The sequence below is a fragment of the Arvicola amphibius genome, chromosome 4 (assembly GCF_903992535.2).
Source record: "Arvicola amphibius chromosome 4, mArvAmp1.2, whole genome shotgun sequence".
In the NCBI taxonomy this organism is placed as follows: domain Eukaryota; kingdom Metazoa; phylum Chordata; class Mammalia; order Rodentia; family Cricetidae; genus Arvicola; species Arvicola amphibius.
In genome coordinates this window covers 43,782,227-43,809,969 of record NC_052050.1, presented here as the reverse complement: position 1 = coordinate 43,809,969, position 27,743 = coordinate 43,782,227, and the positions used below count along the sequence as shown (strand labels likewise).

Here is a 27,743-nt window from a genome sequence, read left to right as displayed (position 1 = left end):
GCTTGGCTGAGAAAAGGAATCACCAAGAGTACAAGTCCGGACTGGTAGTATATACACATAATGAGTCTAAGGCCAAGTCAATCTTTTATGTCATAAGACCCTATTTCTACTAAACAAAATAACAATGATAAAGCATTTAGAACATTTCTATTACTTGAAGAGGTATTTAACCTAAGAATTGCCATTACAATTTGCAATTAACTATCTAGCAGATCGGGGGCTGGAGAGATGGCTCAGAGGTTAAGAGCATTGCCTGCTCTTCCAAAGTTCCCAAGTTCAAATCCCAGCAACCACATGGTGGCTCAGAACCATCTATAATGGGGTCTGGTGCCCTCTTCTGGCCTGCACGCATACACACAGACAGAATATTGTATACATAATAAATAAATGCTTAAAAAATATCTAGCAGATCTTTTAAAGAAATAAGCTGAAGAGATGGCTCAGAAGTTAAGAGCACTATTTGCTCTTCCAGTGGACCTTGGTTCAATTTCCAGCACCCACATGGCAGCTCACAACTGTCTTTAACACCAGGGGACCCAACACAAAGAAAAAACACAGACAAGCTGACTCTAAAACTTATATGAAAATATACAGATTATATGGATTTGCTAATCTATATCTAGATTAGCAATATATTACTGAGGAAAGTAACACAGTTAAGATGTGCATTATACTAATCAAGAAGACATCATGGTACTAGCATAAGGCTAAGATAAGCAGATGAAGAAACAAAACTGGGCTTAGTGGCACATGCCCTTAACCCCAGAACGTGAGAGGCAAATGTAGGTGTATCTCTATGAATACAAGATTAGCCTGGTCTACAGAGTGAGTTTCAGGACAGCCAGGTCTACACAAAGAAACCCTGTCTCGAAAAAGCAAAACAAAAAGGCGTGCATGGGGGCATACACCTATAACCTCAGCACTTTCGAGGCAGATGCAGGTGGATCTCAAAGTTAGAGGCCAGCCTGGACTACAGAGAAAGTTCCAGCACAGCCAGGGATACACAGAGAAATCTTATCTTGAAAAACTGAAAGAAAAACAAAAAATAAAGAAAAAGACACCAACAAAAATTAGAAATATCTATATACAAAGGTGTATGCTTATAGCCTCAACTACTTGAAAAATCTGAAGTGGAAGATCATTTATCCTAAAGAGTTCAAGCCTAGTCTGTGCAAGAGATTGAATCGCCATCTAAAAAACTAACCAACAACAAAAAACAAATTTCAGGTAGAAATGAACAAGATGGAACTAAAGCGACAGCTGTGAGTTGTCATGTGGTTGCTGGTAATTGAATCTTGGTCCTCTAGAAGAGCAGACTCTTAAATGATGAGCCACCTCTTCTCTCCAAGAAAAGTGGTTTTTAACAAACTATAAAAACAATTGGTTAGCCGGGTGGTTAGGGCATACGCCTTTAATCACAACACTTGGGAAGCAGAGGCAGGTGGATCTCTGTGAGTTAGAGGCCAGCCTGGTCTACAAGAGCTAGTTCCAGGACAGGCACCAAAAGATACAGAGAAAACCCTGTCTCAAAAATCCAAACAAACAAACAAACAAACAAAAAAATCCAAAAACAATTGGTTCTAAACACAGAAAAAAATTATCCTTACTCTTTTTTTAAAAAAAAAATATTTATTTATTTATTTATTTATTATGTATACAATATTCTGTCTGTGTGTATGCCTGCGGGCCAGAAGAGGGCACCAGACCTCATTACAGATGGTTGTGAGCCACCATGTGGTTGCTGGGAATTGAACTCAGGACCTTTGGAAAAGCAGGCAATGCTCTTACCCTCTGAACCATCTCTCCAGCCCTATCATTACCCTTTTTATCATTATTTCACATTTAAAAAAAATAGAGGAAATGGAATGCTAAATAAGCAAGGGAAATGGAAATATATTCCAGAACACATGTAAAAAAAGCCTGGAATAGTGGAGTATTCCTATAATCTGAGTGCTAAGGAAGCAAAGGGAGGAGGATTCCTAAAGCTTATTAGCTCTCGAATCTAGTCAAATTGACAAACTCTGGGTTCTAGTGATAGATCCTTCTTCAAAAACAAACCCACAAGGATCATTTGGGATAAATATAAAATAAATATAAATTTTTTTGCAAAGTAAAAAATCCCCAGATTTTCTGGATGACCAATTGTTTTAGAATTCTTTATTTTTCAAGATTTATTTTAATAAAAAATGATCTAGTTTATGAATGAGTGTTTTGCCTGTATGTGTGTCTGTGCATATGATTCAGTGCCCTGAGAGGCCAGAAGGGGCGTTTTATCCTCTAGAACTTGAGTGCCATATTTCCAATCTCTATTGTAACTTTTTAAAATTATGCGTGTGGGGAAAGGGTATGTGTGTGTTGGTGCAGGTGTTCAAGGAGACCAGAGGTGTGAGCCAGAGTTACTGTCAGTTGTGAGCTGCCTGACAGGGTGCTGGGAACCAAACTCCAGGATTCTGCAAGGTCAGTACACAGTCTTAACCGCTGTTAACATTTCGGCCCCGTTCTACCTTTAAATAAACAAGTATTTCCTGGGCCAGTCAAAACAAACAAACAAACAAAACAACACTGACCACAAAGATAAAGATATTTATGTGTATGTGTGTGTGTGTATGTGTGTGTGTGTGTGTGTAATTTTAAAACTGAAATAAAAATTTTCACATTTACTTATTTTAGGTGTGTGTTTAGGTGAGTACATGTCACAGCATGGTCATAGAGGGTGGAAAACAACCACATGGGCTCCAGGATCAGACTCAAGTTGTCAAGTTTGACAGCAAGTGCTCTTTTACCAATGCGTGAAGATAAAAAGAACTTTCTGCGATGACAGAAATTTGACATCTTATTTTGTACAAGGACTAACATAAGTAAAGCATGTATAATTATATAAATTTAAAACTGAGTATGTAAAATCTGTGTAATTTATGTACAAAGGCAGAAGGTAGATTAAATTATACAATTATAATGAATGAGTATAGCTATATTTATTTGTGCAAAAATACCAACACACTTTCAAGATAATCTACTAGAAATAAACAGAATAACTGTTTAAGGATATAAATATTTTCTAGATTTTTCTTCTTTCAAGGTTTCATTTATTATTTTATGTCTATAGCATCTTGTCTCTATGTGTATATCTGGTGTCTGTGGAAGCAAGGGTGCTGGATCCCCTGGAATTTGAATTACAGATGGTTGTAGGTGCTGCGAATTGAACATCAGTCCTTGGGAAGAGCAGGTAGTGCTTTTAACTGCTAAGGCATTTCTCCAGGCCTTTCACATTTTTTTATTAAACTGACAAAAATATCTTTAGCTAATTTGAGGAAGTCAAAACTCAGGAAGTGTAAAAGGAGACTGTACGTTGGTTTCCCAGCGGGAAATCCCACATCAAGGAAGGAAGAAACTGACATTTAATGTGTGAGGTCATAAATTTGAGCCTTGTATTTGAGCCTTCTCTACATATCTGCCATAACAGTCATAAAAAACAACTTTTGTCATCTCTATATAACGTGTTATTTACACCCTACACAGTAATCAGATTTAAATGAAAAATTATGTTCTTTGTATGTCTCTGTACATGTGTGCACATACACAGGCCAGAGGCCAAGGTCATGTGCCCTTCTTAATGGTTATGCACCTAATCTTTTAAAAATAAATTTAATGTTTTACTACATTTATTATTTATTCGGTGTATGGGAGGCATGCCATGGTGTTTGTGTTGAGGTCAGAACACAGCTTGCAGGAGTAAGTTCTCTCATTCCACTTTGTGGGTACTAGTAATAGAACTTAGACTGTCAGGCTTGAAGGCAATTTTCTTTCCTGGCCCCACTTTACTTTTTTTCTGAGACAGTCTCTCACTGAACTTCGAGCTTTTCTGATTCAGATAGACAAGGTGACTGTTGAGCTTCCGGCATCCATCCTCACTTCTTAGTACTATTAATACAGATGTGTGTTGCCATAGCTGGCTTTTTACATGTGTGCTGGGGATCCAACTCAGATGGGGTTTTTTGGTTTTTGTTTTGTTTTGTTTTGTTTTTTTCCTTCAGACAGGGCTTCTCTGTGTAGCTGTTCTGTAATTAGCTCTGTAAACCAGGCTGGCCTTGAACTCAAAAGATCCACCTGCTTCTGCCTTCCAAGTGTTGGGGATAAAGGTATGTACCACCACCACCCAGCCAACTCAGGTTCTTATGCTCATGTTGCAAACACTTTAATAACTGAGTCTTCTTCCTAGAACCACAAACACTGTTCTTGACTGCAATCATATAGTTTCATGGCTATATAGCACCAATGAGACTGGCAAACCAGACAACTCAGAAAACTTTATTTTGATGTGTGGTGTTTGGGATAAAGGTTTGGAATAAATGATTTAAGTGCTCTTCTATTGATGTAAATTGTCAATCCTTGCTTTTTTTTAGACAAGGTCTCAACTAGGTAGCTCTGATTGGTCTTGAACTCAAGATCCTTCTCTATCAATCTTTTAAGTGCTAGAATTACAGGCATATCCCACTATGCTATATATTTTGTTATTTATTTATTTGTATGTTTTTTGAGACAGGGTTTCTCTGTGTAGTCTTGGTTGGTCTTGGCTGTCCTGTAATTCACTCTGTAGATGAGGCTGGCCTAGACAGAACTCACAGAGATCTCTGCCTGTCTCTGCCTTCTGAGAATAAAGGCATGCACCACCATAGCCAAGCAGTCATGCTATATATTCTAATAACATAATCATAATATCTTTATGTACTTTCCTTTTAACTTGGGAATCTTTTATCATGCTTCTACAGGGTCTCACTGTGCAGCCATGGCTGGGCCATATACCAGGCTGGTCTCAAACTCACAGAGATCCACCTGCCTCAGTCATCTGAATGCTGGGATTAAGGACATGTAACACAACTGGTTACTTTTAAAATCTCTTACAATTTCATGTATTTTTTTTACCAGTGGGGTCTTCGGAGGAAGAGTGAGACTATCAAAGCAATCGTGCTTATGACTCTGGCCAATATCCCAAGAAACAGAAAAAGGAAACATTATACTTTTTTAGTTAGAACTCAAAAAAGTGGACAGGCTTAGCAATGAAGACCTGCAAGCACGGCTGGAACAGGATTTTAAATGTTCCATAATATGTTTGTAATGGAAAAATACCCATATTTATTGTTTTTTTTGGAAAATAGAAATTACATTTAGAGCATAGTAATACAATCAACTGCAATTTTCAACAGTTCCTTCTTTTTGGCAACTCTAACCACATATCTTGAACAAAGTTTGTGCTAACACATCTGAAATGTTAATTTTATGCAGCAATACACTGATTCTCTTCTCTGTGCCTAAAACCTAACTTGATACTGCTTTAAAAAAAAGTCTTAAAATTTATCTGAATGCCTGTTTAATTAGTATTTTGTAGGTCTCTTACACGTTCTAAAATATTTACTACATGAATAAATATCAATACATTACTAGTTTAATATTTCTTAAGAGTGCTTTCTTCTAACAGGGAAATTAAACACTGAATGTTTTACAAAATAAATATCAAACAAAAAATAAGAAAGTTAAATATATTTGAGTCCATACTACCAACATAACAAAGATACTCTTTTTGGACAGGCGAATACATACCAGTGATGCCGTTCGTATGGTTGCAAAGTGTTCTCTATTACGATAATGTGATTTGTGACGGGACACTTGAGGTGGAGACTGTGGATCTGATGCTCTTGTTCTAGGATCTCCTTCTTCTCTATAATTTTCCTCTTCCTTAACAGAGAAAGAGAGAGACAGAGAAAATATTTTGTAAGGTGAATCTTTTTTTGTGGTTTCAAGGAAAAGACTAAAGACAATTTTAATCAATAATTTCAAAGAAACATAATTTTAAAAAGCAGAAAGAGAAACTAGAAATATTATTATTTTCAACACAAGCTGAGTTAGCTGAAATTATTTCCATACTGTGTGAAAAAGTACAGATTCAACATACAAAATATACAGTTTTATATTCTATATATTATATACAAACAGAAAAGCCTGAGCTGGAGAGATTGCTTAGTGGTAAACAGCAATTCTAGCACAGGACCCAAGTTTAATTCCCAGCACACACATCGGGTGGCTTATAAACACCTTTGACTCCAGCTTCAGGGGATCTGACATCTCTGGCAACTGTTCTCATATGTATGTACCCCCACATATACACATATTTTAAAATAAAAATAAAACTGAAAAGCTTTAATGAACTTAAAAAAAATAATATCACATGTAATCAATGTTTCAAATGATGGTGATTAAAAAATTAAATACTCGTGAGTTTTATAAGCAATGCAGTGTAATACTACTTTGCTGTGTTTTGATTACAGACATGTCAAACTATAAGTTTAAGATTATATTTATGCCGGGTGGTGGTGGCGCATACCTTTAATCCCAGCACTCGGGAGGCAGAGGTAGGTGGATCTCTGTGAGTTCGAGGCCAGCCTGGGTCTACAAGAGCTAGTCCCAGGACAGGCTCCAAAACTACAGAGAAACCCTGTCTCAAAAAAAAAAAAAAAACCAAAAAAAAAAAAAAAAAGATTATATTTATAGTCATTTGTCTAAAATAAATAATTTTAAGAGATGCACCACAGCCACACAGCAATTAATGTTTTTTAAGATTTATTTTCATTTATTTTGTAAAATGTATTAATTTTCATTTTATATGCCTACATGTATGTCTGTGTGAGGGTGCCAGATACCCTGGAACTGGAGTTGTAAAAAGTTGTGTGCTGCCAAGTGGTTGCTGGGAATTGAACTCAGGATCTTTGGAAGAGCAGCCAGTGATCTTAACAGCTGAGACATCTCTTCAGCCCCAGTAAGATCTCATTTAAGTTCCAGGTCAGCCAAGGCCACATAGCCAAACCTTGTCTTTAAAAAAAGAAGTTAATAATTTTTCCCTTTGGCCATTACAATTGGCACCAATTACATTTTCAATGTTATAAATCTATCAACACTTTACATCACCTCAAATAGAAACTTTCTTCTTTCTTTTTCCTTTCTTTCTTTCTTTCTTTCTTCTTTTTTGTTTTGTTTTGTTTTTGTTTTTTTGAGACAGGGTTTCTCTGTACCTTTGGAGCCTGTCCTGGAACTAGCTCTTGTAGACCCAGGCTGGCCTCGAACTCACAGAGATCCGCCTGCCTCTGCCTCCCAAGTGCTGGGATTAAAGGCGTGTGCCACCACCGCCCAGGAAAACTTTCTTATCAATTAGCAGTATCTTCCATTCTGTCATCTATGCAAATCATAACTTCTTTATTAGCATTTATTCCTAAAGATTTTGCTATGCAAACATTATAAAATATTCACTCATTTGTGGCTGGATAATGCTTCTGATCCGATTTTTTTTAAACAAGGTCTCACTATATACCCAAAACTAGCCTGAAATTTTAATTCTTCTGCCTTATGTGGATAGGATTATATACACTACAGATTCTATTACATAACATTGTTCCTATTTATAGATAAATAATACTCCATTAATTTATGTGGTATCTAAATGAAAATGGCCCCCTTAGATTTATAGGAAGTGGCACTACTGGGAGGTATGGCCTTGTTGGAGTAGATGTGGCCTGTTTCAGAAGCTAAAGCCAGGCCCCAGGGCTGCTCTCTTCCTGCTGCTTGTCCATCATATAGAATTCTCATCTACCTCCTGTACCATGTCTGCCTATGTGCTTCCATGCTCCCTGCGATGGAGATACTGAAACTAAACTTTTGATCTGCAAACCAGCCCCAATTAAATATTTTCCTTTATAAGAGTTCCCCTGGTTATGATGTCTCTTCACAGCAATAAAACCCTAAATATATATACATAAACACTATAATTTCTTTATTCACCCATTTGTTATGGTTGTTCCCACTTCTTAGTAATTGTGTCTAATAACTTCTAGATAAAACCACAGCTTTAAAATTAAAAAGATTATTCTCAGATGGAGGGGCAGGAGGACTGCTGTAAGTTTAAGAACAGTCGGGCTATGCAGCGAAACACAGTCTTTAAAAACCCAGAAAACTTAAGAACATGTTTTTGTTGTTGTTCAAGATTTCTCTGTTTAACAGCCCTAGTTGTTCTGGAACTTGTTTTGTAGACCATGCTGGCCTCAAACTCACAGAGATCCACCTGCCTCTGCCTCCACAGTACTAGGACTAAAGATGTGAGCCACTACTGTTTGTCAGAACATTTCTATTTTAAGTTCTCCTGCCAAGAGTTACCTGACTTGTCTTTTTTTCCTAGTATTGAGAACTGAATCAAAGATGACCAACCCAGCCTGCTTTGAACTAAACTCAGGGTCACATGTATGCTAGCACACCACTCTACCACATTCAACGTACACTCAAAACTGCAAAGAACTGGGAAGACAGTGCAATTGAGAGACCTTGCTTCTAAGCTAAGGTGGAGAGTGATCAAAGAAAAGTGTTCAACCTGGGACCTCGACATGTGGGAACATACCAACATATGACATGCACAAAAAACTCAGCAGAGAATATAGCAAACGCTGACATTTACTAAACCCTAAATTTATTGTTGTATTTTAAATATAAAAGTGGATACTGATAGGCAGTGGTGAAACATACCTTTAATCCCAGCACTCAAGAGGCAGAGACAAGCAGATTTCTATGAGTTCAAAGACCAACCTGGTCTACACATTTCCAGAACAGCCACGGTGGTTACACAAAGAAATCCTGTCTCAAAAACAAAAAGGGGTGGGGTGGGAGGAATACTACAAAAGTTGCTTCCGGTTCATTATTTATAATCAACTATTTTTAAAAAATTAAATTAAATTTTTAAAAAAATCAACTATTTTTTTCTTTTTCTTTTGAATTTTCGAGACAGGGTTTCTCTGCAGTTTTTGGTGCCTGTCCTGGAACTAGCTCTTGTAGACCAGGATGGCCTCAAACTCACTGAGATCCACCTGCCTCTGCCTCCCGAGTGCTGGGATTAAAGGCGTGCGCCACCACCGCCCGGCAACTATTTTATTTTCTAATTGCAACTATTCATAAATTTCAAATATATATTCTTGCTATTCCCAAATATTCCAACCATAGGTTATGTGATTTTTTTTCATTCTAAAATAGCTTCATGTCTTTTTGTATTTCAAAACAGCAATTTCCCAAATTCAGGTAACAGATTAACACTTCAGACCACTGCTATGGAAAACAAAAATGATCTAAAGTTTGCTTTTCTGGGCATGGGGTGGGAGGATGTTGTCCTCTATGTAACCCTGAATTTTAAAGATTTTGTGTGTGTGCATGAATATGCACATACACAATTATCATTACATTTTGAATGCAGATGTCCATGGAGTCCAGAACAGGGCATTATATCCTTTGGACCTGTGACAGTTGCTTGCTGTGGATGCAGAGAAACAAACTCAGGTCCTCTGAAAAAGCAACAAATCATTGAGCCAGCTGTCCAGCATACAGGAACTGTGTTTTTGGGTTTTTTTTTTTTTCTTTTTTTTCCCTTTTTAAAGGATAGTGGTGATGGTGATAAAACAGAGTCACATATAGCCAGCCTCAAATTTACTGTAGCTGAGGCAGCCCTTGAATTCCTGATTCTTTCAAGTGCTGGGATTCAGGTGTGTGCCATCACACCCAGATTCCAACTTCTTAAACTTCAAAAAAACAAAACAAAACAAAACAAAACAAAAAAAAACCTCTTGAATTAATGAAAGAAAATGATGGATCAAAGTAGAGGTTTTTGTTTGTTTGTTTGTTTGTTTGTTTTTCTCCCCCCAGAAAAAGGCAATACTCACAGGTTTTAAGTGGATGACAGAACTATTAGACATCACTGTATGGTCTCCCTCCATCATGTCAAGCTCACTCTTGTCATCCGAGGCATCTGGAAGACTGTTAACACTGCTGCTTTGGCTGCTGGCACTGATAGACATACTGGGAATAGACTGATTACTTCCAACACTATTCACTGTTCCTGTCCGGCCAACACCATGATCTTGCTCCTAAAGGAAAAGAGCATTAAATTACAATATCTGAATCTTTTCTCAATTATAGATTAAAGGAGAAGAGAAGCCTGATGAACACAAACAGGTTTCTCTAATAAAAGACTTCTTGTATCCTTTACTATACAATATTAAAAAAAAAAAAGTATATAGTAACAAGATTTCTCTTTTTTTTTTTTTTTTTTTTTTTTTGAGCTGAAGACCAAACCCAGGATCCAAGTGTTCTACAAATGAGATAAATCCCATACCCCTAAAATAACATTAAAGACCTTTATTCATAACTAGAATTTCAGAGCATCAATGATAAGAGCACAATATACTGGAACCAGAGCTATAAAAAGTATGTTTGGCTGAACAAGTAGTGTAAGAAATCAATAAACCCAAATAAAAATTTGGGCAATTATACCTCCTCTTCTTCCTGTGCTTCTACCGCTGGTCCATTATGTGCCTCCTGGAAAAGAAGTTTCTTCATCTTTCGATACTGCAGATTGTCCAGCTCTCTTACTGCATCCTTAGTCCTTTGAATAAGATCTATTAACACTGTTTCCGGACGCTCTCGAAGAACAAACATGTGCTGGAAGAGCAGAAAATAAATAAATAAATAAATAAATAAATAAATAAAGTTACTTTTCCTCCCTAATTAGTTCAAATACATTCCTTTCTCAATCTACAGTTATTACCCTATGATACACAATTCATAGAATCTATAGCTATCTAATTCTATCACATTTATGACTTCTGATACTTAGAAAGTAGTAATTTCCACATTTAATTTGTGCCTACATAAATACTCTTGAATAAAATCCTCATCATGATATATTTATTTGGCCAATGAAAATACAGTTGAAATTATCAAAGCTAATAAATTCTTAAAAAAACCACTACTGATTATAAGCAATGCTTGATTTAACTAGGAAAATTTACTAGCAATAAATTAAGTAATAAGAACTTAGACATTATGGATTTCTTTTTCTTGTGACAGTCAATGCTGGCTTTGAACTCGTGATCCTCCTGGTGCTGAATTACAGGCATAAACAGCCATGCCCAGACTATTAAATGTGTTGCTAGTGTGAGTGTTCAGTTGGCCAAACTTTTATTTCTGAGACCATAGGTGAGCTTATTCCCTGGAACTACAAAAGCAGTATGGAAAATTTTTACTCTTTTTCTATATAATGTGATTGAATAGTATTATCAAATGTATGTATGTATTTATGTATGTATGTATGTATATTTGTTGTAGTTTAATTTAGCTGACATCTGTAGGTGAAAAAAATAATGTAAAAATAGTTCATATAGAGGGCCAGAGAGATGCCTCAGTGGTTAAGAGCAGTGGCTGTTCTTCGAGAGGACCCAGGATCAATTCCCAGAATTCACGTGGCAGTTCACATCTGCCTATAACTCCAATTCCAGGGGATCTGACACCCTCACACAAACATACATGCAGGCAAAACACAACTGCACATAGAAATAAATAAATAAAATTATAATATCTATGTGGAGGACAGAAGACAACCTCTTAAGAGTCAGTTTTCTCCTTTTATATGAGTTCCAGAGATAGCACTCAGTTCTTCAGGTTTGGTAGCAAGTGCCTTAACTCACTAAGTCATCATATCAATCTAAAGCTAAATAATTTTTATAGTATTTCATTGCTAAGTGAGTTAAGAGTTTGGATGCCAGGATCCATAACAAGCTGAAGTGCTTATAAATGGAGGAGGAGCAGTAAGCCTCGCTAGCTTCTAGCCTAGCTGAGATCCTGCCTCAGAAGAAATACCTCCCTCCCCTCACCCCCGTCTCACTCATTTGTGAACTCTCCCCCACACCCCCCCCAAAAAATCTTTAAAACAAAAATACAGTATCTAAGGTAAGTTACCAAGGCTAGGGGTGTTGCTCAATTAGGAAAACGCCTACCTACTATACTCAAAGTTCAGAGTTCAATACCCAGAACCACAAATACATAAGTTTCAAGAGATAATTATATAAAAATATTAGTATTTTTAGCTGAGTGGGTGGTTCATATCAGCACTTAGGAGGCAGAGGCAAGGGGATCTCTGAATTCAAGGCCTGGTGTCTATATGGTAATTTCTAGGACAGTCATAGCTATAAAGTTGAGACACTATCTCAAAAAGCAACAATTAGTATTTAAATAGCCTGGGAAAAATAGCTGAATAACAGTACATGCTTCATACATAGTCCCATTTTAGTGCCAGCACTGGAAAAACAACAACAACAACGCCTTGATTACATGTGTTTATTATTTATGAAGGAGAAACACAACACAAACATGTATGCTGAAATTAGTTCTCTCCTTTCAACCATGTGGATTTCAGGGATTCAATGCAAGTTCTTAGCACTGGAAACAAGTGCCCTACTTGTTTACTGATACTGAGCTATCTCACTGGCCCCAAATTTCATATTTTAGTGAAAACTAATATAGTTAATCCTGATTGAGAAAAAAACCAACAAAGCAATTTTAAATAATTTTCTAAGGGTTAAAGATAATAGAGTTTTATAAACTGACCTTTAAAAGTTCCTCTGATGTAGGGCGATCTTGAGGGATTTTCTGGAGGCAAGAATCTACAAAGTTGCGAAAATAATCAGACCTATTGTAAAGAAAGTATCATGTGAACATATTGCTATTTCCTTTAAAAACACATCCAAAAGGCTTAAGCCTACTCACAGGAGAAGAATGGAAAAGAAATGATAATATAATTTTATCTATTCAAGGTGATCCAAAGCAACCAATTACTGTTAACATTTTCCAAAAATAGACTAACACAGAACATTTAAAAATCCTAGGCTGGGGGTAGAGTGCCATGGCAGACTATACTTAGCTAGAAAAAAAATCCTGTTTCACAGATTTATCTATCAGAAATCACTCAATATTGAGTCAAAAGGAACAAAGGCCATCCAGAGTTTTTCTCCATTCAAATAGCAGACTCCTTCTCCCTTTAATTATCTTCTTATTTGTACTTTGGATTGTTTTATATAGAACATGTTTAGAATATAACTCTTATTCCCTCTGGAGAAGAACATTTTGTTTGTTTTGCTTTTCAAGACAGGTCTTTTCAGTATAGTTCTGAAACTCACTCTGTAGACCAGGAAGGAGAGAAGGGCATTTTTAAACACCTGAGCAATTGCTGATCCTGACCAAAAGGATAAGACTTCAGTTAAAAATCTAGAAAACCAATAGATATATTTTTAAGATATTAAAAGCCTATAATGTGTCATTATAGGATTGTTAATGGGACTTCAGTGATCATCCAATAAATAATTATTCCATCAATGTTTATCTCCAATATTAAAATGGTAACAAATTTTGTTGTTGTTGCTTGTTTTTTGAGATAGGGTTTCACACTATAGCCCAGGCTGGACTTGAACTTGGAGTAATCCTCCTGCCTCATTCTCCTAAAGGCTGGGATCACAGAAAATTGTTTTTCATTGCACAAGTGATCACAAGTTTACCTTACCTCTCAGAAGAGACCTCAGGCAGTGGGTTTTTATATAATGTTGGAACTGTTAAAGACTATGGAAACTTTCAGAGATAAAATAATATTTTGTATTAAGAAATGAACATGCAACTTTAGGGGAAAGAAGTGTAATGCTGACAAGGGGTAGAATAGTAATGGCTAATTCTATCAACTGAACAGAATTTAGAATTACCATGGAAACACACATGAGTGGGTCTATGAGGGTGCTTCCAGAAAGGTACAACTGAGGAAGACCCACTCTGAATGTAGATGGCACCATCCCATGGGGGGGGAGTCCTGGGCTGAATAAATAGGGCAAGGCAAATGGAGCTCCAGGATCAATCTCTTTGCAATTCCTCACTGAAGACACGATGTATCAAGTTCCTACCTCATGCCTTCCCCATCATGATGGACTATATCCTTAAACTGTAATTCCAAATAGCTCTTCCTTCTTTAACTTGCCTTTTGTCAAGTAAATTGTTACAGAAATGAGAAAAGTAACTAATGCACAATTTTTTTCAACTCATGACAATTCTACTTGTTAATCTCTTCTCCACATACTACTTAACATGAAGTTTTATCAAGTCAATGACTACACACCAGAAGAAAAATCAGAGCAATGAGAATAACATAGTTAGCTAAAGTGTTCCCAAGGTTTTAAATAACCTAGCAATTTTCAAAGAAAAACAAAATCATGCCATCTTACCTATGTCTTTTGTAATATAAATGATAATCTATTTATCAAATAATTATCACAACAGGTTATAACAATCTATGCATTTTGTTGTAAAAATTAATGCTTAAAAACACTATTAAATTACTAGGATTATTTGTGCTCCAAAAATCTAATGAAAAAGTAAACCTACTTATTTTTCAAGTAGTAAATTTACTTATATAAAATTGAATCATGTTGATAACAATTTATATTTTATCAATATTTACAAAATTTTCAAAACGTTAATCAATATCTTGTGAGAATACTCACCATTCATTAGACTGTAGTGTAGGGGATTCATTTTGGGCTATGTGATATAAGGCACTCATTGCATTCATATTAAATAAAGGAGGTTTCCTCTCCGCTATGAAAGAGAAGAAACCCTTTTGTTAAAATATAAATATATAAGAACACTAAAATGTTGATCAATTTTTAAAAAATATTTATTTTTATTTGGTATACAATATTCTGTCTGCGTGTATGCCTGAAGGCCAGAAGAGGGCACCAGACCTCATTACAGATGATTTGTGAGCAACCATGTGGTTGTTGGTAATTGAACTCAGGACCTTTGGAAGAGCAGGCAATGCTCTTAACCGCTGAGCCATCTCTCCAGCCCCTAAAATGTTGATCAAATTTTTAAGAACACATTTCGAAAACAACTTTAAGCTTAATTTTAAAAAACCGTAGAAAGACCTTCTTTATTTAGTTGTTTTGGAGTCAGGGTTTCTCTGTGTAACAGCCCTGGCTGTCCTAGAACTCACTTTGTAGACCAGGCCAGCCTCAAACTTGTAGGGAACCACCTGCCTCTGCCTCCCACATGCTGGGATTAAAAACATCCACCACCACTGCCCGGCTATTTCTTATTTTTATGTATATGAGCGATCTGTCTTCAGGAACACCAGAACACCTGGCTACAAAGAACATCTCTTTAAAAATATATGTGTATGTATGTATTTATCTATTTATGTATTTATTTTTGTTTTGGTTTTTGGGGGGTTTGTTTGTTTTTGAGATGGTTTCTCTGTAGCTTTGGAGCCTGTCCAGGAACTCGCTCTTTAGACCAGGCTGGCCTTGAACTCAGAGATCCGTCCACCTGCCTCTGACTCCAGAGTACTGGGATTACAGGCATGCACCACCACCGGCTGGTTATTTATTTATTTTATGTATATGAGTGATCTGTCTTCACAAACACCAGAAGAAGACATCAGATTCCATTACAGATAGTTGTGAGCCACCATGTGGGTGCTGGGAATTGAACTCAGGTCCTCTGGAAGAGCAACCTTAACAGCTGTGCAGTTTTTTTCAGCTCCTACAAAGAACTTTTAAATGTGACTCAACTGAGATAAACTACTTGCTCTGATGGCCCACCATCCCTAAACACTTCAATTATAAGAACATTTTCATAAAAACCACATGATATGCATTAAATTATGCCACTTAATGGTATTAAGAGCTCCCTGATAGCAAACACCATTGAAGTTTGGTCCCAAAACCCTAATCAATAATAATGCCATATGTAGTTTTAATCATCTGTGTCTGTCAAGGAATCAGACCACAGCACCAAGTCTTCAAATTCAGACAGAAAACTGTTCATATTTTTATATCATTTTCTGGGGTACACATGGTTATACACACCTTTGCATATGGATCACTGTCTTCCTTTATTGCCCTAACACAGGGATTTCTTTTTTTGTTTTGTTTTGTTTTGCAAGCCTGGTTTCTTTGTGTAGCCTTGGCTGTCCTGGAACTCACTCTGTAGAACAGACTGGCCTCAAACTCAGAGATCCACCTGTATCTGCCTCCTGTGTGCTGAGGCATATTGTACTCTGGCCATATTTACAAAACAAGTGTCCTTATTCACATCTCCTCTGGCTCTCATTTTCTTTTATTTTTGTTGCTATTTTAAAATTATTTATTTGTGTCTGCATAAGGTATGTATACAAGTGGGATGGTCAGAGAAACCTGAAGAGGGTGTCAGATCCCCTAGAGTAGTATGAGTACTTTAACTGCTAATGCATCTGTTTAGTCCCCTACATAATCATTAATAATCAGTACTAATTGTTATTTCTCATTCACAGCCCCTATCTTTGATTTTACTTTTCAGACAATGTCTCACACTATAGCCCAGGCTATCTGGAACTCACTACATGGCCAAACTAGCTCCAAACCATGGTGATTCACCTACTGTCAGTTTCCTAAATCTTGGGATTATAAATATGATCTATCACACCTGGTTTCTCTCATTCCTAGTATTAGAGATTTGTATCTTTTTTTCTAACCAAAATGAAAAAAGGTTTATCCATTTTAATGACCTTCATAAGTAGCCAGATTTTAGTTTCAATGATGTTTTCTCTTTTTCAATTTTCTGCTTGAGTTTTTATTTTGCTCTTACTTTATTATTCTGTTATTTTTTTATTCTGAGTTCAGATTTATCTAAAAGGTGAAATTGGGGGAGATAGCTCAGTGGGTGAAAGCACTTGCCACCATGCCTGATAACCTGAATTCAATCCCCCAAAACCCACATGATAGAAGAAAAAAAGAAAGGACTCCCTGAGTTGTAAAAAGCCATTGACACCAGAAAAGCGTGTCAGATTCCCTGGCAGTGGAGTTACAGGCAGTTGTGAACCACCTGATAAAAATGATGAGAACTAAAGTCTGGTTCTCTGCAAAAGCAGCAAGAGCTCTTTACAGCTAAGTCATCTCTCTTGCCCATTTTTACATCTTTTCAACAGAAAGAATTAAAGGACACATGCATAAACTTAAGACACATATAACACATTTCTTTCTACATTATTAAAAATAATGGCCAGGTGTGGTAGTGCAAGCCTTTAGTCTCAGCACTCAGGAGGCAGAGTCAGGCAGCCTGGTATACATAGTGAACATCAAAACAGTCTGCTACATGAGACCCTGCCTCAAAAGAAACCAAACTCGCCGGGCGGTGGTGGCGCACGCCTGTAATCCCAGCACTCAGATCTCTGTGAGTTCGAGGCCAGCCTGGTCTACAAGAGCTAGTTCCAGGACAGGCTCTAAAAAAGCTGCAGAGAAACCCTGTCTCAAAAAACCAAAAAAAAAAAAAAAAAAGAAATCAAAATCAAAAACAAAAGAAAAAACAAAGAATAATTCAGCATTTCATCTCAAATTTCAACCCCAAACCACAGTATTTGCTACACTGTACTTTAACAATGGCAAATATTATTCCTATTACCTTCTCCCTTGCCTTTCACCCCATTTTAGTCTTATTCTGCAGTGCAGGCTTACCTAGAATTCATGGCAATCCTCTTATTTCAGTCTCACAACTACTGTGATTATAGGCATAAATCATACTGAGACATTACTGCTTATTTGATATTCTGCTTTTGTGTGTAACTAAGGTAGCATTTCTGCTGTCACTCTCTGCCAATGCCCTATTCCAAACACACTGAGAATAACTTTTTGGTTTCTGACACCTCAGGCAAACCAGGTCTCTTCTCTGCAGTGAGGAATGCCTCATTAGGGGAAGTCCCCATCATTTTTATATTTGGCTATAGTAGGTTATCCCAAATATGGATTGCTTCTATAAACACTAACTCTCTACTTCCCTACTTTCCTCGATCTCTAATAATTCTTAAATCATCTCCAGGAATGAATGCTTTACTAACTCTACCAGACCTTTTAATCCTCCACACTGAACCTTCCTCTTGCATACATACTCTTTATCCATTTCTAATTTCATACTGTTACAGGAACTCACTACTACACTCAAATCTGACCTTAGGTTAGCACAGTTGGTTCACTGGCTAGCAGGTTATCTATATTCTACCTCACATAGTAGTTTGAAGACTACTATAGGAAGCCAGGCAGTGGAGGTACACACCTTTAATCCCAGCACTTGGGCAGCAGAGGTAGGCGGATCTCTGAGTTCCAGCCTGGCCTACAAAGTAAGTTCCAGGACAGTCGAATACACAGAGAAACACAATCTAGAAACAAAGAGGTGGGGGAACAAGAACTATAGGGAAAGAGAAAAGGAATACTGAAGATATTTGGAATAAATGGAAGAATAATATCCATTTCTGTTATTACTAAGGTCTTCAATTAGGTAGATTCAGCTGACCTCTATTCTCATCTCTTCTAGGTTTTATAGTCCAGGAGAGGTTCAAACTTTGTTATATAGTTGTGGATGACTTTGAATTTCTATTCATTCTGCCTCATTCTTAGTTTTATATGGTTCAGGGGAATCAAACCCCAGGTTTCACTTAGGTAGAGTGAATCTACCAACAGAGCTGTATCTCTAGCCCTTCAACAGACAATTTTAGTTAAATTTTTTTTTCTTTTTTGATGAACATAGTGCTTCACACCTTTAATCCCAGTACTCTGGAGGCAGAGGCAGGCAGATCTCTGTGATCTATCTAAGCCAGCCAAGAATTTTTGAAATTCAGTGTATCCCTATGTCGCATTGACTGACTTGAACATCACTATGTAGGTCAAATAAAGATTCTCCTAAACCTTCTACCTAAATGCTGGCATTACCGTATGTGTCATCAGGACTTGTCTCTTGCCTTGATCTCTTTTCTTTTTTCTTTTTTTTTGATAAAGAATATCTTGTAGCCCAGGCTGCACTCTAAATCATCATGTAGCTCAGTATGACCTTAAACTCCTGATTCTCCTGAGTTATGGGATTAGAGGCATATGCTATCATGCTTGGTCTCTGGGCTACTGGTACCAAACATAAGGCTTCATGAATACTACACTACACCAAACAAACTATACCCCCAACTTCTCACATTCTTATAAACTATCTAAATTTCATTTAAACAAAAGAATTATTTATTTAATAAGTATTACTTCTTAAAAGACAGGCTCTCACTATGTGGCCCTGGAACTCACTCTCACTATGTAGACCAAGAAGGTCTCAAACTCAGAAATCTGCCTGCCTGTCTCTATTCTCCAGTGCTGGGACTAATAAAGGCATGGAGGCATATGCCTGGCCAAATTTATTTTCTTAATTTCAGAGGTCTTAACATTTATTATTATGCATGTATGTTTTCCCAATTCTAACCCACACTACATACCTATAACACTATGGTTCCACTTGAATAAAGTCTGGCTTACTGTCTTTTGCAGGTCTTACTAAATTTCCCAGGCTACTTTGAATTCACTCTCTTGTCAGGAAGACCTTGAATTTGTAATCCTTCTGCCTTAGCCTCTACCATAACAGGAGTCAAGGCCTACCAAAAAGGGACAGTTTGGACACCTAATTTCTAAATTTAAAAGTAACTAACTTGCAGGACAGGGATGGCACACACCTTAATCCCAGCACTCAAGAAGGCAGAGGCAGGTAGATCTCTGTGAGTTTGAAGGCAGCCTGGTCTACAAAGAGAGTTCTAGTGCTGTTGTTACACAGAGAAACTCTGTCTCAAAAAAAAAGGTAACATATAGTAATGAATGATTCATAAAAGACTAAAACATTCTGTGGAAAATATAGTAACAGTAAGTTCATTGTAAGTGTTAAACAAACATTAACGTCAGACATAGATATTTAAGACAACAGTGAAAAGTTATTTTTGAACTAACAGCAAATATATTTTATCCAATATATACTAGGTTAATATAGAAATTACCAGATGATCAAAGTAAAAGTTTTAAATGATTTATTTTTTTCCCCTTTAAATTTGAGGCTGAAGAGATGGCTCAAGAGTTAAGAGAACTGCCTGGTCTTCCTGAAAACTTGAGTTCAGTTCCTAGCACCTACACAGAGGTTCAGAACCATTGGCAATTACAGTTCCAAGGGCTCCAACACACTCTCTTCTGGTCTCCCTGGATACCAGATACCAGGCACATGCATGGAACGCACACATACAGGCAGAGAAAAATACCTATACACATATAAAACCAATTAATTTTTCAAAAAATTGAGATCTCAGACAAAAGTCTAATTTAATATGGTAACTAAAATAAAACACTGGCTAAAAACGTAATTCAGCTAGGTATGGTGGCTCACACTTTTAATCTTAGCACTCAGGAAGCAGAGACAGGGGGATCTTTGTGAATTTAAGGCCACTCTGATTTACATAGCAAGTTATAGAACAACCGTGGGGGGCTTCACAATGAGATTAAAAAAATAATAATCCCTAGTAATAAAAAACGCTTACCTAATTCAATACATGTTATTCCAAGAGACCATACATCAACTTTACCATCATACTGTCCTTCATCCATGGCTAAAATTACTTCTGGGGCCATCCTAAAACATACAATATTCAATCAACAAAACTTTGAGAATATAAGTTCCATCAACATAAATAACATTGGATTGAACTCCAGTCAATATATGTAAACAAAAAATTTTTACAACGGGAAGCAAATTAGAAGTTGTGGTGCACGTATTTAGCAATGCTCAGAAAACATGATACTCATTCTCGTCATCTGTCATGATCATTCAACAACATTCTAAAGGGAAAATACCAAAGTAGGCTCTCAGAATTTCATTACAAAATTCTAATACTTGTCTGAAATATTGAAGTCTGTCACGGGCAACACTGTCAGTTGTTTTACCTGTAATGAAAAGGCGCGGCACAGGCCTAGCCATAAAATTATATCCTGACCCTTTAATGTTTTAGAAACTGGACAGTCACAAATGTCTAATATGCTTTTGACACTTTACATTCTAGAGCAATATAACATTTAATCAAGTCTTTCTTTTATAAAATAAGAGAGATTTCAAAGACAGATTAAAAAGTGAAAAGAAGTAGTTTTAAGTTGATACATGGAAGTTTAAATATCTGAAAATATATTTCCTTCAAATTTTCACTGACAGATACATATAAAATTATTCAAAGACCAGAGCAGATATTACCTAGAATTTCAATAGAAAATATCTGGGGTAGAAAGCAGGTAAGGCAGAATTAACCGTGTGATAAAGGTTACTAGGCTGAGTAATTAGGATGAAAAACCTCATCACACTTCTATTTTTTTGTACATCTGAAATTCTTCAAGCAGAAAATTCAAAACAGCAAAACCCCTCCAAATCAGCTACCAGTCTAAGTAGTAATACAAAGTAAATTTGCTCTCATAAAACAGAAGGAAGAGGAGCTGGGCGGTGGAGGCACAAGCCTTTAATCCCAGCAGGGAGGCAAAGGCAGGTGGATCTCTGTGAGTTCAAGGTCAGCCTGGTCTACAAGAGCTAGTTCCAGGACAGGCTCCAAGTTCCAAAGCTACAGAGAAACCTTATGGGGGGGGGGGGGGGGGGGGGGGGGGCGGGGAGGAACCAGAAAGAAGAGGATCAGAGATGCATATCACCCTCAACTAAAGTCCAACATGATAGCATATTTTCAAGAAAATGATATTATAGAAAGTATAAAATACTGCTTATTTTAATTATGAGCACACCAATAGCAGATGACCATTCTTACCAATATGGCGTTCCCACAAAAGAATTGGCAGGGGAGGCCATGGAAGCAGATCCAAAGTCAGCAAGTTTCACCTGGCCTGGTTCTGTCAGAAGGATATTTCCTGCTTTGATATCTCTGGTTTAGGAGAAACAGAAAATTAGTTAACTTCCCTTCAATAGACTGTGTTAGAAATTATTTTTAAAAATGTAAGATAGCAGAAAGGAAATAAAAAACAAGTGTTGCAATAGTTTTGATTTGTGATAATAAAATTATTAATAAATTGTGATAATAAATTTCGTAACAACAAAAACAGAATTCAAGTAAAAATATGGTTAATAATTAGGAGAATAGTTAACAAAACAAAAAAAGTCAGGCAATTGTATCACACTACATGTGATTGAGCTTGTTTATCAGTATGAACAATGGCTTTGAAAATATAATTTAATAATCCTTTCATCATTTTACAAGATTTCCAATATCCCTTTTAACAGTTTTCTTCTCTTTCCTTTTTTTTCCTGTTTTTTTTTTGAGACAGCCCTAGCTGTCCTGTAACTCACCACCACCTAGCTTTAACACTTTTCTTTAAAAAAGGAAAAATAAAGAACCTTATATTCCAAACTGGGTTTGCACCAAAAGGATTATCCCCTTCTCAAGCTTTCACATAGTTCCCAATTAAACATGGGATGAAAACTGAAGCACATATATAATACACTATCAATGGCCCCAAACACAGTATCCAAATTAAGCTATATGGATGTTTACACAAAAGAAATACATGTTCCATGGATGCTAAAATACATACTTAACATTTTAAAACTTAGAAAAAAACAAATTTACAAGACTTACTGATTCTTGTTACAGTACATGTAATACTGAGTATACTGTAATACACTTCTATGTGTGTTTTTCCTTTTTAAATGGGAAAGTACTTTCTCCCTGCCCACTGTGATATGATTATGTGTGTGTGTTTGGGAGTGTGGCAATGTGGATTAAATTCTAAGCCTTATGCATAGTGAGGTACTTTTGCAGATGAGAAAATATATTCCAATTCTGCCACTTGCTCACTTGCTACCATATGGATTTCTCTTGGAGTTCACCTACCCTCATCTAAAAATAATGACAATCCATTAACTCAAAATGAATGTACTGCATAGTTTAATAGTTACTGACTGGATCACAAAATATTTTAAATACTAATATCTCAAACAGCCAAAACTAATAGCAGTGCTAAAAAAAAATATGCATCGAAATGGTTTTTGTCCATGTCACAGAATCAATGGAACAAACCTGCAATTATTAGTTATCAGGAAGAAAAAAAGATCACTAAGTTCAAACTCTAATCTATTTGGCTTTGCAATCTTAGGGAAATTATAGTCACAAATTAACGTATCAATTAAACAAAAAGAAAGACTCTGTGATTCCTAATACCCCTTCCAGTTTACAAATTAGGTAATTCTACAATTAAGTTCCATACAATACATATGCTTTAGGAAACATAGCAGGCAAAAATAAAAATTATCCTAAAGAAACATGCAAATACTACGTTCTTTCTAATATGTAAACAGTCTAAATAGTGTTTGCATATTAGAGTTTATAGGCAATTCTTTTTGGCTGAAGTAAACAAAATTCCAGAGACACTGAACCTATAGGAGTGATAAATTCAATAAACCACTTGCTTGTCAATATATGATAATTTTCAAATCACTTACCTATGGATCATGGTATGAGAATGTAAATAAGCTAATCCCTGGAGAGCACCATGTGTAATTGCTGCTATTTCCACTTCTTGTAATGGCTTTTTATGAACTGAGAAAAGAAAATTTATTTGAAAGTAATCATATAGAATATTCTTGTTTAAAAATATATACAGGGATAACAAAACAGGTTAATGAGTAAATGTGTAAGCCTGTGGATCTGAGTTTAATTCCCTAAACCTGCCTACCTACTGGAAGAAGAGCTGTCAAGTTGTCCCCTGGCTTACACACATACACTGTGGTGCACATGCACATAAATACAAACAAACCCATATAAAATAAATTTTTTTAAAAAAACTATTTTTAAATGAATATACAAATTGACACACTGGCTTGTTTGTTTGTTTGTTTTCCTAGTCAGGGGTTCTCTGTATAGCCCTAGCTGTCCTGGAACTTGTTCTGTAGACCAGGTTCGCTTCAAATTCATAGAAATCTGTCTGTCTCTACCTCCCAAGTGCTCAGATTAAAGGCATGTGCCACTACTACCCAGCTGACACATTGGTATTTTAGTGACTATGAGTATAATATGTGTGTGTGTATCATAGAGGTCAAAGGAAAACACTGATCTTCACCTCCTACCTTGTTTGAGGCAGTCTCTTTAGTATTTGCTGTCTGCATATGCCAGGCTATCTAGGCCACAAGCCTCTAAGGATTTTCTATCTCCCTGTGGAGCACTGGAATTACTGAAGCACACAATCATGCCTAACTTTACTTGTGTTCTGAGGATTTGAACTTAGGTCCTAATATTTGTGCAGCAATTGCTTTACTCACTGAGCTATCTCCTCAATTTTTTAAAAAATATTTATTTATTTATTATGTATACAATATTCTGTCTGTGTGTATTTCTGCAGGCCAGAAGAGGGCACCAGACCCCATTACAGATGGTTGTGAGCCACCATGTGGTTGCTGGGAGTTGAACTCAGGACCTTTGGAAGAGCTCTTAACCTCTGAGCCATCTCTCCAGCCCCTCCTCAATTTTTGAAAAACAGGCATTTAGCAGGAGAAAATTTCCATGGTAATAAAACAAGACCAAAAAACTATAGCTAGAATATACTTATGACAAGTGTTAACAATATACAATCAACTGTTCCTCTAAACTTAACAATACCCAACAATTAACCTGATGACTTTATTAACACAACAGATCAAATAAAGGAAAAAGAATTTTTTTTAATGCATAGAAAGTTTCAAAGAGAAAAATCTGCCTACTTTGTAAGGATAGCAAATTTTATATGAAGAAAATGGAAAAAATGGAATATACTTTCTGCAAAATTTTATATTTATTTAGCATTAAAATTATTTAAATAAACTCTAACTGAATTGTTTTGTTTGATTGATTTGGTATTTGAGACAGGATGTCTCTGTATAGCTCTGGCTCTTCTGAAACTAACTCGTTATGTATGTGGATCAGGGGCTGGCTTCAAACTCAGAGATACACCTGTCTCTGTCGTCCAAGTTCTGGAATTAAAGGAGTACACAACCACCTCTAAGACCAAATTGCTATTTTATAAAACTTTAATAAACAATGATCAAGGTCAGGAATGGTGGCACATGATTTTAATCAAATCAGGCAGGATATAGAAGCTTGGTCTACATAGCTAGTTCCAGGACCTCCAAGGGCTCCTTAAAGAGATCATGTTTCAAAATTTATTTATTTATTTTATTCATTCATTCAGCAATGCATTCATTTATTTATTTATCTATGTTCTTTAGAGACAGGGTTTTTGTGTAGCCCAGGCTTTTCTGGAATTCACTCTGGAGACCAGGCTAGACTCAAAATCAGAGATCCACCTGCTTCTGCCTCTTGAGTGTTAGAATTAAAGATATGTGCCACAATTGCCTGGCTTTAAAATTAAACAACCAAAAATCAATAATCAAAGATAGTTTACCTTCTAGCAAATCTGAAGCAGATCCCAAACAATATTCCATTACAAGCTGCATGGGTAGAAAAATTATTAAATACTTTGAGATACATTATAAAAACTTAGTCTATGAGATAAATATGAAGTCAAGAAGACAATATAAAGTAAAATAAACTTGAGCTATCATCCACATTTACAATACAGTTATATATTTAGCAATTTGTTAAACTAAGCTAATGATTCAGGCAGGGTGACACCACTGATCTCAGTAGTTGAGATGCCAAGGCAAAAAATATGAGAACACATAGCAACATTATTTCTTTAAACTATTAAACAAAATTTAAGCCAATAATAACACTTGTCTTCTAAAAATGTTAACATGAAACCAATCATATAAGCTATGTATTGTATATATATACATTCTTATATAAAGAAATTTATAATTACATATAATTACATCTATAATACAATTCTTATGCACAATGTCACAATTTTCTATGGTGTTATTCAACTACGGAATTATGTCACCTTAAATTTCATCAGGATATATCAAAACTTCACAAGGATCTTTGTACTTAGATGTATTAACACACATTTACGTCAATAGGGTATGTTCACTTTCATTCTCAAATAATGGTACTACTCTTGAGATGCTGAGTTGGTACTTCTGAAGTTATGAATGAACTCTGGAGAAGTCTTGAAAAGTTTTTATCTGTTAATAGTTGCAAGAATACTGTTCTTCCTCTCCTAGGATGAACTAACAGTTCAAGTGTAAAGCATGTCTTCATACAACCAGTCTGAGACATTAAGTTATGCCAAATCAAAAGAAACTAATTTAATTTACAACAGGAAGAGAACAAATACCAACCCATGCGGTGTGTTCCCGTAAATAGCAGCCTTTATATTCTATACTGTTGGGATGTTTTATTCTTTGTAGAAACTTGACTTCCTTAATAATATCCTGCCATTTCTATGTGGAGGGAGAAAAAAAGGAACAGGAGGAGGAATTATGAACAGCTGATTTTTCTTTGAAAAATACATAAGAAGTAATTACTATACTTAAGAAGGTAAGAACAACACACAACTTTATGATCTATACCAGAAATGTCAAAATAAAGTTTAAAAGATCCGTACTCAGACCACTACTTTAGTTATATAAGATACAAAACATTTAAGGACAAATTTCAGCTTAATGATATTCATAATCAATGAGTACTACTATGTTTTATAGAGTAGACTAGTGAGATGGTTCTGAAGTTAAAAGCACTTGTTACTCTTCTAGAAAACCTGAGTTCAATTCTTAGTACCCACATGGCAGTTTATCCATTTACAGTGGTGCATCCTTTTCTGGCCTCTAGAGGTACCAGGCACACACAAGGTATACAAACATACACACAGACAACACTCACACATATAAAATAAAAATAAATCTTAAATCATAACAATCAAGCACATTGACAAAAATAAAACACACATGGGTTTTCTTTCCCTCAGAAGTCAATCTTTTTATTTTCTTTAAATAAGATTATTTTTAAATGATTAATTAAAGTTAATTTTATTAATTTCTTGAACATTTCATAGAATGTATTGTGATCATATTCATCTCCTTACTTTGGACATTCCATTCACCCCACCTGCTTACCCACCCAATTTTGTTTTCCCTCTCTTTTTTGCTTCAAAGCTAATCAAGTTGGGCAGTGGTGGCACAACACTTTAATCCCAACACTTGGGAGCCAGTGGCAGGTTAATGTCTGAGTTGGAGGGCAGCCTGGTCTACAGAGCGAGTTCCAGGACAGCCAAGACTACACAGAGAAACCATGTCTTGAAAACCAATAAAATAAAACAAAATCATCCAGTTCAACTTGTGCTGTCCAAATACTTTTGGGTGTTAGACCTGCACTGCCTACTAGGGGTCACACCCTTAAAGAAAACTTACTCTTCCACCAGCAGCATTCAATTGTTACCACTTTCTTCTGGACTCCCTGGGCACCCAGCACATATGTGGGGCACAGAAATACATGTGGGCAAAATACCCATATACATAAAATAAAAAGAAAATGCTAGAATAACTATGTATTAAAGGTAACAGAAAAAAAGGGAGTATAATAATGATTTTCCTACATATTCTGCTAAGATCTTTCTCTCACAAGTATGAAATATAGAAAACATTTAGGGCAACATCCTTAACTCTTCTTTTATATGTGTATGTGTGTACAGATGTCCATATGTGAGTGCAGGTACAGCCATGCCACGGTGCATGTGCAGAGATCAATAGACAACAATAGGGTGTTTTGGGAAACAGGGCCTGCTCTTTGCTCTTTGCTGTACATGCCAGGTCAGCTGTGCAGTCAGATTCTGGAGATTCTGTCTTCACCTCCTATCTCATGAAAGCCCTGGGATTACAGACAGATACCTAGCTTTTACGTGAGTCCAGGGGAGTCAAATTCAGGTATTCACACTTAGGTGACAAGTACTTTACACACTGAGACAACCCTCCAGTACCTACACATAATTACTTGTGTGTGTCCACACATGTGTATATTGCTGGGAAATGAAAATAGGGCCACAAATATGCTGGCTCTATTACTGAGCTAAATTTCCAGACCTACATAATTACTCTTTTTTAAGTAT

The 27,743-nt window shown here is 36.2% G+C and overlaps 1 protein-coding gene across 1 annotated transcript in view; it reads right to left on the bottom strand.

The window, feature by feature from the left end:
* Positions 1-27,743, bottom strand: part of Taok1 (TAO kinase 1) — a 95,634-nt gene that overhangs the window by 28,221 nt on the left and 39,670 nt on the right. The window contains 10 exon segments of the mRNA XM_038325002.1: positions 5,599-5,733; positions 9,744-9,947; positions 10,354-10,521; positions 12,466-12,547; positions 14,400-14,493; positions 20,258-20,349; positions 21,518-21,631; positions 23,206-23,302; positions 25,140-25,185; positions 25,981-26,082. Coding sequence (XP_038180930.1) covers positions 5,599-5,733; positions 9,744-9,947; positions 10,354-10,521; positions 12,466-12,547; positions 14,400-14,493; positions 20,258-20,349; positions 21,518-21,631; positions 23,206-23,302; positions 25,140-25,185; positions 25,981-26,082 — 1,134 coding nt within the window.